Raw genomic sequence first — 13,413 nt, forward strand, 5'->3', positions numbered from 1 at the left:
TGTGGAAGCAACATAGGTTTTCTGGCAAGGTTACATGCTTTCCAATAATTTTCTTCAGTGCTCGCAAGAAAAAAATTCCACCTTCAGGTTGCGAAACAAGGGAAATGTGTCGCACACCCTCTTTGGAAACGAACTGTTAGGTAAGCAGACTGCTAACCAGATGGCAAAGAAGAAAATTTACGTCACGGTGGTATTGCCTTTACACGCCCGTCCCCTTCTCTCTGACCGATAGATAACCAGCTGCTGCAACACACCTAGCGCATTCGAAAGAACTAAGATGGCGCCGAAAGGACTGGGTGGCCCCACCCTGAAAAGCGGCGCTGGCATCGAGGCACCCTAGGACGGAGCATGCCGCATTCCTCCGCTCTCGCCATACCCTACTCCTACGCTAGCTCTGCCGGTTACTACAGAGGCCTACTACCACGAATCCGACGCCCAACCTAAGGAAGGGGCGTTTAACAGCTGCGCTGTAAAAAGAGAATAGTTATTTATATCTATTTATTTGTACAAAATACCCCTAAGGGCCCTCGGTTCGAGGGTATTACATAAGGGGGAGGGGGCATGTAATCAAAAGTAAACAAATAAACCACAATTTCAAGAAACTACAACGAAACAGGTAAGAGCATATGAGTCAATGCAAGAAAAATTCAAAACATAAAATTAAACATTGAAGAATAAAGGGGAAAAACAAAAACACGAACACAGCAGCAGACATTAACGTTAATACAAGTTTAGCAATGTCTCATAAACAACGGCATAAAAGAAAACGAAAATCGTGAATAACAGAAATACAAGACAGAAACCTAATGCGCTAGTAAGTTAACAATGAACCCAGAAAATTTAAGCAGAGGTAGTTGCAGCCAATAGATCATAAAATTTATCCGCATCAGGGACGGTAGCAGCTTGTGGAGGCAGAGCGTTCCAGTCAATTATAGTATTTCGTATGAATGAATGTGCATATTTAGATGTACGAGATGACAAGCGCTTAACATTAAACGGATGGTCGCGGTGGTTAAAAACGGAAGATGCAAAGAAAAAAGTCATTATGAAGCGTTGAGTGATGATACAATTTATGAAAAAGTGACAAATGTGTCACTTTACGACGAAGACATCCTGAAGATCAGAGCGTTTCCTGAAGACTGTGATACTGGTATGACGAGAAAAATCAGAGAAGATAAAACGAACCGCGTGACTCTGCAAAGATTCGACGTTATTTATTAAGTATGCTTGATGAGGCTCCCAAATAGCCGAAGCATTACCAATTTTAGGTCGAATAAGAGTGGTGTAAGCACGTAATCGGAGGTGGGAGGGAGCAGGGTTTAAGTTATATTTTAAGAGACCTAAAGACCGATTAGCGGATGCAAGGTTAAGGTTAATATGCTGGTTCCATGTTAGATCAGGAAGAACGTGAAGACCGAGGTATTTATACGTGGTTACCAACTCAACTGGAGTGTTATTTAAAGAATACGCTGTTTGAAGTCTAGACGATCGGTTAGTAAAAGACAAATTCTGTTTTAGAAAGGTTAAGTTGCATAAGCCAGGTAGAGCACCATGCTGTTACTCTGTCGAGGTCGTGTTAAAGGGCTAGGCGATCTCATTTAGTATAAATTTTGCCACAAATCACGCAATAATAAGCGAAAACTCTGATTTGGGAAGAAACTGAGTTCGGTAAATCTTTAATAAAAATCACGAAAAGCATGGTTATTGACAGCGGCAAAGTGAAACCTGTAACAGAGAAAATCTTTGACCAGTACAATAACAAGAAATTGAATATTAAGAAGTGTTAATTTATATAATAACCCGTTGTGAGGTACCCCGTCAAACGCTTTGGAAAAATCAAGAAATATGGATTCAACTCGAATACCAGCATCAACAGACGAATGAAGGTCTTGGATGAAACCAGCAAGTTCCGTTTCACACGAGTACCCTTTACGGAAGTCGTGTTGGTTTTTAAATTGGTGTTGTGTTGTCCTAAAACGTTAAATAGCTGGGAATGAATCACGTGTTCAATGAGTTTACAAATCGGGCTAGTTAATGAAATTGGTCGATAATTTAGTGATAAAGAACGATCACCGGACTTCAAAATGGGCGCAACATTAGCTGGGTGCGAGTCACGTGGAACCAAACCAGTTGAAAGGGACAGCAAAAAATAGTGGGCAACATGCGATGGATACCTTGAGATGAATTCTTGAGTATTTTGTGATTAAAACTAAGGTGATCAGACGCTGATGTTTTAATTTTTTTCAGTAAAGATAGGATTCCAGTTTCGCTAACAATTATTTCCTACATTGAGGTATTAGAATTAGTAGCAGGGGCTAAATAAACCTCTTCTCGGGTAATGACTGGCGGGAAAAGTTCAGGGGGCACTTTGTTGACCTAAAGTGCGGTGAGGCGAAAGCCTTAAGCGCAGTGTTGCTGCTTGTGTCACTGATGTTTGGTTAAGATGTTAAGCTTCGCCTCTGAGAGTGGAACGCAACAGTGTCTTGCAACGCTGCCAGGGAGTCCTCAGAACGCCATCGCCCGTACGGTTTTACACCTTGCTCGTCGGTAAATTGTTTTTTGAGGAAAGGGAATGTATCTGTCTCGCATACCTCGGTGGACACCTGAACCTCGCCGTAACGGGAAGGGAGGAAGATGGGAGTGAACGTAGACACCGTATTCACCAGACGCGCCTTTGTTCATTCCAAACCATCGAGCTGGCATGGCGGAGTGGTAGCGTGCTCGTCTCGCACTCCGGAGACCGGGGTTCGATTCCCGAGCTCGACCAGTTTCTTACTTGGTTTAATTTATTTATCTCACCTGACCAGAAAGGTTACTTAGGCTAATTAGGTAATTAAGCAATTAACTCAACTCATTCCCACTTACTTGGAGCATCACTATACGATCCCTGTAATTGGTTGCATGGTTACTAGCCAAAGTACAATTGGCCTCGTTTGAAATTCACGCGCTGTGACGTCACGACCGTTTCGACCAATTCAAAAGCGTGACATTCCTGTCGACAACTTCTGCTTACAACGATGAGGCATTAAAGGCTTCCGCCTTAATACGTCGTTGAGAGCTTTGCGCATTCAGCCACAGGAACGCTGCCTCCCCCGGCATTGGTTAGAGTTTATCAGGATGACTGAAGGGTTGTCTCCGAGAACTTACGAGTGAAGAAATTGAGACAAGCAGATTTAAGCGCCGTCTGATATTCCTTATCACATACTTTGTAGCTTTGCCAGAGAGCCTGTTTTTGTTGGCCTGTCTGTAAAGACGATTCTTCTTATTGTTCAGGCAACGTAGATGACTGTTAAACCAAGGCACGGTGTTAGTGTGTGGTATAGTGATAACAAGGATGAATCGGTCGATAAGCGCAGCAAGTTTCTTCCTGAAAAGGTTCCAGTTGTCCTCAACTGAACGTGTTGCAGAAACTGAAGGGAGTGCTCAGCAAAAACTGACAACTCAGCGTTTATTACACGGGTTGTAGCACCTGATTTGCTACTTGCGAGTTGTTTTTATATGGGGTGTGAAATTAAGCTTTCCGGTGATTATGGAATGGTCCGAAAGGCCTTCTAAGAGGTGATGGTGGTTCCGATGGTGATGGTGGTTGCAGTGGTGGTGAATCTTTATGGCGCAAGGCGAACTTTGGCAAAAGACTGCCATGACACAAGGTATTTCTGTCGACGCGAGGTGGGATCAGAATCAGTTTACACCAGTCAAGCTGCGCACCAGGCCAGGTGAAAGCTTGTACCCATTCTATCGGAGGGGAGGGGGAGCGAGGCTACCCGGCGGCACTGGAGGTCAAAACCGCCACCTCCTCCATGCAAGGCGGACGACACCGCTGAGAGCAGTGAGAACGATGTAGATGTGGACCGAACAAAAGGTGAATGAAAATCCTATAGACAGTGATGTTTTAAACGGGAAACTCTCTTTTTCGGATACTTTTCCAACAAATTAACGCTAAAGGGTTAAGACGATCTTGGCGTGTTTAAAGGGATTATAAGAATGATCAAGGAAATTAAGGCACTTTTCGCGGCCAGAGAGAACTTTGGCTGAGGAGAGGTCACCGCCTGGGCAAGGCGCAAGCCCAGACACAGATATAGAGCAGAATGGGACAGAACTTCGCAGTCGATGCCAGTGCCGAAATCCTTTCCATGCGGCCGTCTTGTAGCTCTCTCAAAGTACAACAGCTACTACCACTGCTACGGCACTCACGTTCCGCGCCGAGCCTCTTTTTAACATAGCTGCGTTTCAAGAGAAGGTCAATATGGCGATCAGCACTGAGCCTGGCGGCGCCCACACTTCATAGATAGCGTTGGTCAAATGTTTAGGGGCATCCCCCAAGGTGGAGTAGATTTGTAATAAGGGAGTAATTACTCATTGACATCCACCCAAGCGCAGTCATACGGCTACAAAGATACGGCTACATAGATAGCGTGTTCGCACTACCGCTCGTTGTTCGGCGGCATCGTTGAGGGCTTAGGCGTTTACTTTGTCTAAAAAATTTAATACAACGAAAACAGGGTGATTGAATCTCGCGTATTCGCTCACCTAATATGCAATGTGCTTAGGGAATTATCTGAAATGGACATTTATTTGAAAGAAGCGAGTAATCATGAAGCAATAAAAAATTGTCTTTTTTGGGACGATCATAACAAAGTGAAAATAGCGATGCCAACCGTAAGGCGAAGAAGGAAAACAAGACGTTTCTGTTACCTTTCAGGAGCCTTGTAATTACTCAAGGGAGTAATTATTTACTGGCCTCCGCCCAAGCGCAGCCATGCGGTTACATAAGAAAAGATATATCGACAGTTTTTGAAGAGTTCGTAGTTATAAAAAAATTGATCCTGCTCCGGTGGTCGAACCCGGGACCATCGCCTGTCACTGGAAGATTCTGTACTAGCTAAGCAAACTAGGACTCTAAAAGAGTAGCCATTTCCTTGTTACAAATCTATTCCACCCTGGAGTATCTCGTAAACGTTGGATTAAAACAGTTTCCACTTCAAGCGGTAGATCAAAGCACCCTCTGCCTACCGCCTGCTGCCAGTATTGGTCAACTTCTTCAATACCGAGATTGCCTCAACCATGCTGTGGTTCCGGGTTTGATCCTCGGACCAGTGCAAATTTTTCTTCAGATACGAAGTTTCTGCGAAAACTGCGTAGCTTTTCTCTGTAGCCGTACGGCTGCGCTTGGGTGGACGTTAATGATTACTTACTCCCTTATTTCTCTTGTATCTTTACCGGGAATTCATGAAAGTGATTTAGTTCATTTGTTTTTGCACCAAGTGGCGCATAACAAGAAACTCATAATTATCATCATCATTATCATCATCACCAGCCTGACCACGCCCACTCCAGTGCAAAGCGCTCTTCTTACCGTACGTGGCACACTCTTCTCGAATATGTGTGATCAACTCTGCCCTCCAAAACCTAAGGGGCACAGCCTTCACCTTTCACTCGATTACTTTTCCCAGTTATAAAAAAAACAACAAAACCGTGTCATAATGTGACAAAATATTGTCATTTTGTCATAACGACAGATTACTGTTGTTTTGCATTTTTTTTTCTGTAGTACTGTCTGTAGTTCAGTAATACTTTTGTGTAGTAAGTACACAATATTCTTTTGTTGTTACAGGTTCGTCGGAAAAATCAACAGTGTTTTGACGACAAACAATTTTGTTGTGTTTTTTAACTGTCTTGCACCTCCAATCGGTCCGCGATTCACTCTTCCAATCAGTGTGGGATACAGGTGCTTCGTACTCAAGCCAAGCGTGTTCTCATCTTTTGCTGTTGCCTGCGTCACCGCTCAATTCTTACTGACCGATATTTGCTCCAACCGCGCATCGTTTCATGAGATGGCCACGGCTGCGTTCGCAGGAAGCGCTCACCCAACAGAAAGTCTCTCGATGCCGGGGGTAAGCAGGACACCGCTGGACGGGAATGGCGCTGCGAAAAACTCCTCTTCAGGATACGTCATTTGCACCACAGGGTCAACCCATTTGGCCATGTAGTCCTGGAAGTCTTTTGTGCTTACAGTTGCTTCGCCACCTACGAAACGAAATGACCTTTTGGAGGCCACGCCGCGTGTGCACGTCGGCATTGTCGCCAGGCGCCCAGGAAAAGCCCCTGGTGGAGTGCGTCGCCGCAGCAGATAAATCGGGCTACGTTATCACGAGGCAGTAGCGCAGCAGTAGACATGGGACGGATAGACGACATCGACATCAATTAGGGCGCTGTGACATCGTTTTTCTACGCCGCTACAATGACAAAAAATTAACCTTACGGGTTCTGTTAAGCTGCCCCCTTTCACCTCCTGAAATGACTGTCAAGTATGGCTTCCACAGTCACAGATTGTGATAGACACAGTTCCACCCTTTTTGCCGAGTGCAGTTCACAGGTTTTGATTGCTGATTACAGTTGCACAAGTATCGACTGCTCTGAAAGTCCGTGAACCGCTTCCGCGCGTCGTCAGTGCGAACGCGCTGATTTGTCCCGACGCAACAGGCGGGCCCGCAGGGTTGGATGTATGGAAGATAGGAGCGTTTCCTTTGAAACGGGGTGGTGGTAATTGCCAACATGCTTGCTTTTTATTTTTGTTTAACTGTGTTGCAAACTGTTATTAAAATTCGCCATTTTCTTTCAATACGGTATCCTACACTGCGGTAGCCTTACTGCTCTTGAGCCGTCAAACTTCCAATCGCCTTTGGCTGACTTCCACCGCAGCTTTATTTACATTACTGTTGTTATCTCTAAACCATAGGGCCTCAGGAAGAGTGAATGTGCCTAAATCGACATCCGGATGGATACCGTCACATTTGAGTGGTGTTCAATTGTTTATACAGATCTACCACACACAGCACATGTGCCCCAGCTTGCCGACACCTGGCGCCATCTGGCGCTCCCTGGGCGATCAGCGCATGCATGCGTAGTGGCGATTCGCAGAGGATCATGCTAGCGGATCACGTATCGCGCTATGCTAAAACTCTCTAGCGTTCCTGTGCACTATAGCGCCGCACTTCTCGCTCCAGATGAGCTCGAAAACCGCTTTCGCTGCTTCAGCCATAGCTGAGTGTTCCAAAAGACTATAGCGGGGTCGAAGTTACGATACGGGCCGACGTTATCAACTGCGTCATAAATATTTTAGCAGAGTTTGTCGCGTTTCAGTTAAGCGAGTACCGACGCTGACAGACTGCCGTGCCCTGACGTAGACGCGACAGCAGTACGCACCAAGGCCATTGATGATACCATCGGCCGTCTTTACGTAAAAGTCCTCCGGTTTGCCCTTCGAAATCTCCGTCAGTATTTTGGCGAGGCCCCCTTGCACGAGCTTGTCGCCTTCTTTCTTGACATCTTTGAAAATGTCCCTGTGTGAAAAATGAGTGGTAATTTGCACTGAATTCTCAGGACACAAACACACATGTCTTGCACTGCAAATGTCCAACACTAGAGAACACCAGGCAATCAGTTCCCTTTCTTTCGGATTGGAGTAACGTTAGCGTTCTTCCAAGATTCATGCTCGAAGTTCTGAGGCACTGTGTATACAGGGCGTCAAGTTTTCTTTACCACAACCTCCCCACCATTTTTTCATCAGGTGTGCAGTTACCTGATCCTCAACAGCTGCCTTCTTTTCTTCCTCTTTCGTTACCCTCTGGATGTCCAATGCCTCCACGTCAATGCCTCCGCCATTAGCGCCCTAATTATTTTTGGCAATATATAGAACTGTGCAGAATTCCTCAGCTGCTTTATCCCACTCATTTTGGTAATGTCACTGCCCTCCTTGCCAATGATGCATACATCTGATTGTTGCTTATGCCTGGTTACGCACCCTTCCCCACTATTATATTATCACTGTTCTTAAAAGCATGTTGGAATCTCTCCATATTATATTTACTTATCTCGGCTGTTTTACGATAATTGATGAGGTCTAATAGTCATGCCAGTTATAGTCTCTCTGCGGGGTTAGATGCTTCCACGTTTTGGCATTTATTACTCAGATATTTCGTCACCTTAGAAAGCTTGCCAGCATCCTGCCTAGCTACCCTAACCCCCACTTTTTTTTGCAACCGTAATGATATAAGTTTGATTATCATTAATCGCTTGAGCGCTATAAGGTGGTCGTCCTCAGTTAAAACCGAATATCTGCTCTCCAGCGAGATCCTGAATTCCTCCACTTCTCCTTTTACCGCAGACTCGTTGATGGGATTCTTGCTCAGTGGTTTCTTCCATTCCCTCTTCAATTCGAGGCTAATTCCAGACCTTACCGTCATATGGCCACTGGACGTACCCTTCCAAACACCTCCACATACTGCACTATGCCAGGATACGCGCACGACATGAACACTATTTCACTGAAAGCCTCAACGCTGAAGCCCTTCCACATACCCGAAATTCTCGACAAGCGTATTTTTTAACGGGAAGTTGTTGATGAACGCCATTTTTTCATATACATGGTACGTTACCACTGTAACATGCTGCGGAGCTCACCGTTCCTCGCCACTTCGAAGCTCCAGCGCGGACGAAGCAGAGGTAGATACTTTTAGAGCAGGGTGAAGCTGTCGGTTAGGGGCATAGGGGTGTAGCGGGAGGGGGGGGGGGGGGGGGGGCTGATTGTGCGCCGGCGCAGTACAATAGCGCCCCTCCCGCCGGTTATTGTCCTGCGTCTGAGTACTGGCATTCAGCTATTGCGTTGTGCCCCTAGCCGACAGCGTCGCCCTATTCTAAATGTCTTTATCACCGCGTGCTACGTGCCTCATGGAGTGACGCGGTTTTCGAATGGCGCAAAAAATGGCCCAAATTAGTTGAGCCACAGCGGCGAAGTTAACCGGGGATTTCGTAAATTCTAAAAACTGATGTAGCTATTACTAACAGCCGGCTACAAATCTCAAATTGGAATCGGGCGCCTATTGATAATAGTTAAAAAGTTACCCGCTAGAATTTAGTTGATCACTTTACTGGTTAATATTATTCGCCTGTTTTTTGACATCCGCCAACAACTATCCCTCAAACAGCTTCTGTCTACCACAAAAACCCTATTCCTAAAACTAGTGGCGGGCTTCCCTGAAACACTTGGTATAAGCCACAATATGGCTAGATAAGGTTCATGTTTTCAGTTATGCCTCAAGCTTAAGACCACCGGTAAGACGTTAAGCTTTAGGCCGCTACTCCAGCTGTGCACGTGGGCAGTTGTGAAATGTGTGCTGCAACGATCATTGAAGGCCGCCTCATTCTCCGAATCCCGCCGAGGGCCTTCGATGAGGTACGTAACGTTAAGTTAGCGCAGACATAAAGCATGCGCCAGCCAAAATATCTTATCCTGTGGTTTATCTTTGCCTGCGATGACAATAAACGCGTATACGGGAAACGACAGTGAACACAATAAAAGTGGCGAAAAATCGAAACTCCGACGTTCGCTACGGTTCCAAACAGGCCGCTGTCAAATGGATGCTTACTTGAGGTCGCTCGACGCTATTTCGGATTCATGGCTCTTCAAGATGTCCGCAAAGTGCTTTTGGATGGGAAAGCCTTTGTTGGCTAAATTAATGGCGGGCGCGAACAGCTGTTCCCACGAAAACTTTCCGCCCAGATCTTTATGCAATGTCTCATAGCCTCGCACAGCACCCGGAACAATCGATGCTTTCCCGCCTGAAAAGTTGAACGGCACAATGAGAGATACTTTGCGTAAAGGCCTAGAAGGAAACGGAAAGATCGAAAATGGCAATGCTCTCAATACTCTTCTTCCTCTTGAAAACTTCTGTTTGGTTTTGACAGAAATCTGGCGTTGATGGGGCTTTCTTTATTTTGCAGATTAGTTTTATGGGGCTTTAACGCCCCAAAGGGCTAAGGAAATGAGGCACGCCGTAGCGAAGGGCGCCATAAATTTCGACCACCTTGTGTTCTTTAACGCTTTTCACCAGTTCGACACCCTCAACCGCCGAGGTACGCTGCAGCTTTTCTGCGACAGCGGTAAAGGATTACTGCATAGTCAAGCCTACCAGTCCTCAAAGATGCGACATCAATGACATGTTCCTGAGCATGCGCACTTGGGCATCACCACCTGCCGGACTTTCTTTGCCGTCGTCGGTTACGTCACCGTTCTGGCAGCGTAAAAGAGCGGCCACTTCACGGATCCCGGCCAGTGGGCGCGGCGGAGGCATAGCGACAATGCCGCTCACGAATCCTTTCTTGTTTTTCGTCCAGGTGAGAGATGATCGTCTTGCGTACGCCTATCGCAGTAACAATGTCTGCATTTTGCTTCTGCCGTGCCCACGGTCTCTGAGTGATTTGCTTATAATGATTTACCATTGCTTTGCGAACCTGCTGCCTCCTTGCGGTGATGTAGAGATGAATCCGGGACTGTCTACCGAGGAGATACTTTCAACTCTAATTGAGGATGTTCGGGAACTCAAACAAACTTTAAAAGACATTAACAGCAAGCTGATCGATACGTGTAATAAGCTGTCTTCAATTGAGCAGAAGATTGATGAGATTTCGGCCACGGCGACTGATTACACTAGTAAAGTAGATGAACTTCAGTCAACTGTCGAGAAACTTACTTTGAAGTTAGATGATTTAGAGAATAGGAGTAGAAGAAACAGCCTGATTGTGTATGGAATAAAAGAAGAGATAGAAGAAAACCATCAGAGCCTTGAGAAGATCGTTTGCGAAACCATTCTGGCCGACACACTGAAGGTTCCAAATGTGGCTATTGAGCGTATTCATAGAATCGGTCGTCCGGCTGAAGACAAGTGCCGACCTGTCATTTTTAAGCTTGAGGACGGCAGAAAGAAGGCTAACATTCTCATTAATTGCAAGAAGCTGAAGGGCACAGAATATAGTATATCGGAGGACTTCTCCCAGCGGATACAGTCAAGCCGAAAAAAAAAAACTGTGGACTGCTACGGCTGAAAACAGAACCAAGGGAGACAAAGTCATGCTGTCGTTCGATAAAATTAAAATCAATGGTAAGCTGTTCCAGTGGGATGAAGCGCAAGATAAATTAGTTCCACTTGATTCAAGATGACAGCCTCAATACAACATCAGAAGGAAATATGGTCGTGTAAATCGAACACCAAGCCGCACTGACGCAGTTAAAAAGGAATTTCGTGTTCTGAATATTAATGCTCGCAGTATTCTGAATAAAACTGAGGAACTAGAAAGTGTTCTTTTAGCGTATGAGCCGGACGTTGCAGTGATCACTGAAACCTGGCTGCATGATAACATTCCTGATAAAGACGTGGTACCTGATTCGCACGAGATTGTCCGCCACGACCGCAGCTCCAGAGGTGGTGGCGTAGCCATTGTGATAAAGAAAGGAACAGATTATACGCTTCTACCACATGGCAGTACTGCAGAAATGGTCTGGATTCTGCTTCATACTTCCAAACACAGCATTCTCGTTGGCGCCGTGTACAGGCCACCAAATTCAGATTTGAGTGCACTTGAGACACTGTATGATTTTTTGCATGAACACAAAAAGCGATGCGCGCATATCATTTTGTGCGGTGATTTTAACTTACCAAAGATAAACTGGGAATCGTTGAGTGTCTCGTCTGCATGCCGGCATTCTGATTTGCTACTTGATATTGTTTTTTCATTTAATTTGAAGCAAGTCGTAGTTGAACCATCGCGGGTGACTGCGACCACGAGTTCTCTTTTAGAACTTGTGTTTGTATCTGATGTTATTGAACGGCTGGGGTTTACGGTAGATATTATGCCTGGTATATCCGACCACGGTTTAGTGCTCTTAAAAACCAAAATGGCACGTCCAATTACACGCAGAACAACGAAACTATTTTATGACTTCAATAACGCTGAGGATTAAAGTATTTTAGATCTTCTTGAACAAGACTACGACAAATTTTCTGCTATGCACATTGACAGCGACATGAGTCCGAATGACTTGTGGTTGTGTTTTAAAAATACAGTGCACAGGTGTAGGCATCGGTACGTCCCGCTGAGAAATAAAAAAATCCCTAGCCAGAGTCCTTGGATTACACGTGAAATACTTCATTTAAAGCGCCGTATAAAACGCCTTTCCCACAATACGCCAAACGTGGGACACAATACTATGGCATCACTTCGCAGAGACTTAAGAAACAAAATAAATGTATCAGAATTTCAATACTTTCATGTTAAACTGCACAAATTCCTCGCTAATGACCCGCGAAAATTCTGGGCTCATCTAACAGGAAAAAAAGACGCCGTAAACAAACTGACAATAAATGATGTGGATTTTAGTGATAAACAAAAAACAGCGACAAAATTTAATGACTATTTCTCTTCCGGTGCTTCTGGTCGGTGATGACCGGACAACTGATTTTAGACCAAGAAATCTTCATGTTCCCGACCTTACTATCAGTGAACCAGGCATTTTATCCGCTCTTCTTCACCTAAATATAAAGAAATCATCTGGGCCAGCTGATATTCCTAATACGTTTCTTTACAGGTACGCGGAATGGGGCGCGAAATACCTTTTTATTATTTTCAATGCTAGTCTGCGTAAAGGTGGGGTCCCCAGTGACTGGAAACTGGCTAAAGTTGTCCCAGTGCATAAATATGGTAATAGGCTCCGCGTCACAAATTACAGGCCAACAAGATTGCTGTGAACTGCAGGTAAAGTAATGGAACACTTCATTTCTAAACATATCATAACGTTCTTGGAGGAAAACAACTTTTTATCTGAGTCACAACATGGTTTTCGCCGTGGCTTATCGACTACGACACAGTTATTACACACTACCAACGATTTCTTCTCAATTCTTGATACAGCAGGACAAATTGATGCCAGTTTTCTCGATTTTGAAAAAGCGTTCGACCGAGTACTCCACTGTAAACTTTTCCTTAAACTTAAGCATATCTTACAAAATAAACAAATACTACAATGGCTTGATTCATACTTATCCCACCGGCAGCAGTAAGTGCAGATCTCTGGTTCAAGTTCGTCGATCACTCCAGTGCTTTCAGGGGTGCCGCAGGGCTCTGTACTCGGGCCACTTCTTTTTATTATATATTTAAATGACCTCAAGTTCGATTATCCCGTGCAGGCTCGTTTTTTTGCAGACGACTGAGTAATTTACCACACAATTCTCTCCGAAAGCGATCAGCTAATTATAGATAACTATTTAGGTGCTGTTAATAATTGGTGCAACCACTGGAAAATGTCATTAAATGTGAGTAAGTGCAAACAAATGACCATAACCAGGAAAAAAGTTCTATTGCTGCACTCTTACAAAATTAACAGCGTCCCTCTTGAACGGGTAGATGAATTCAAGTACCTTGGCGTAACGATCAGTTCGAATCTAAGTTGGAGCCCGCACATTAATAATATAACCTCAGTGGCATCTAAAAGACTATGGCTAATAAGATACCGGCTAAAACATGCTTCCACTAAAACAAAGCTTGTGGCGTATACTTCCCTAGTGCGTCCACTACTCG

At 44.9% G+C, this 13,413-nt stretch overlaps 1 protein-coding gene across 1 annotated transcript in view; it reads right to left on the reverse strand.

Moving 5' to 3' along the window:
* Positions 1-11,277, reverse strand: part of LOC149363290 (scoloptoxin SSD14-like) — a 43,299-nt gene extending 32,022 nt beyond the window's left edge. Inside the window, exons 1-4 of the mRNA XM_089568450.1 lie at positions 11,220-11,277; positions 9,429-9,621; positions 7,207-7,343; positions 5,868-6,027 (exon numbers count right to left, since the gene is read on the reverse strand). Coding sequence (XP_089424576.1) covers positions 5,868-6,027; positions 7,207-7,343; positions 9,429-9,621; positions 11,220-11,277 — 548 coding nt within the window. The remainder of the gene's footprint in view (positions 1-5,867; positions 6,028-7,206; positions 7,344-9,428; positions 9,622-11,219) is intronic.
* Positions 11,278-13,413: the final 2,136 nt, after the last annotated feature.

This window comes from Amblyomma mixtum, chromosome 2, assembly GCF_055824585.1.
Source record: "Amblyomma mixtum isolate Tamu chromosome 2, ASM5582458v1, whole genome shotgun sequence".
Classification (NCBI taxonomy): domain Eukaryota; kingdom Metazoa; phylum Arthropoda; class Arachnida; order Ixodida; family Ixodidae; genus Amblyomma; species Amblyomma mixtum.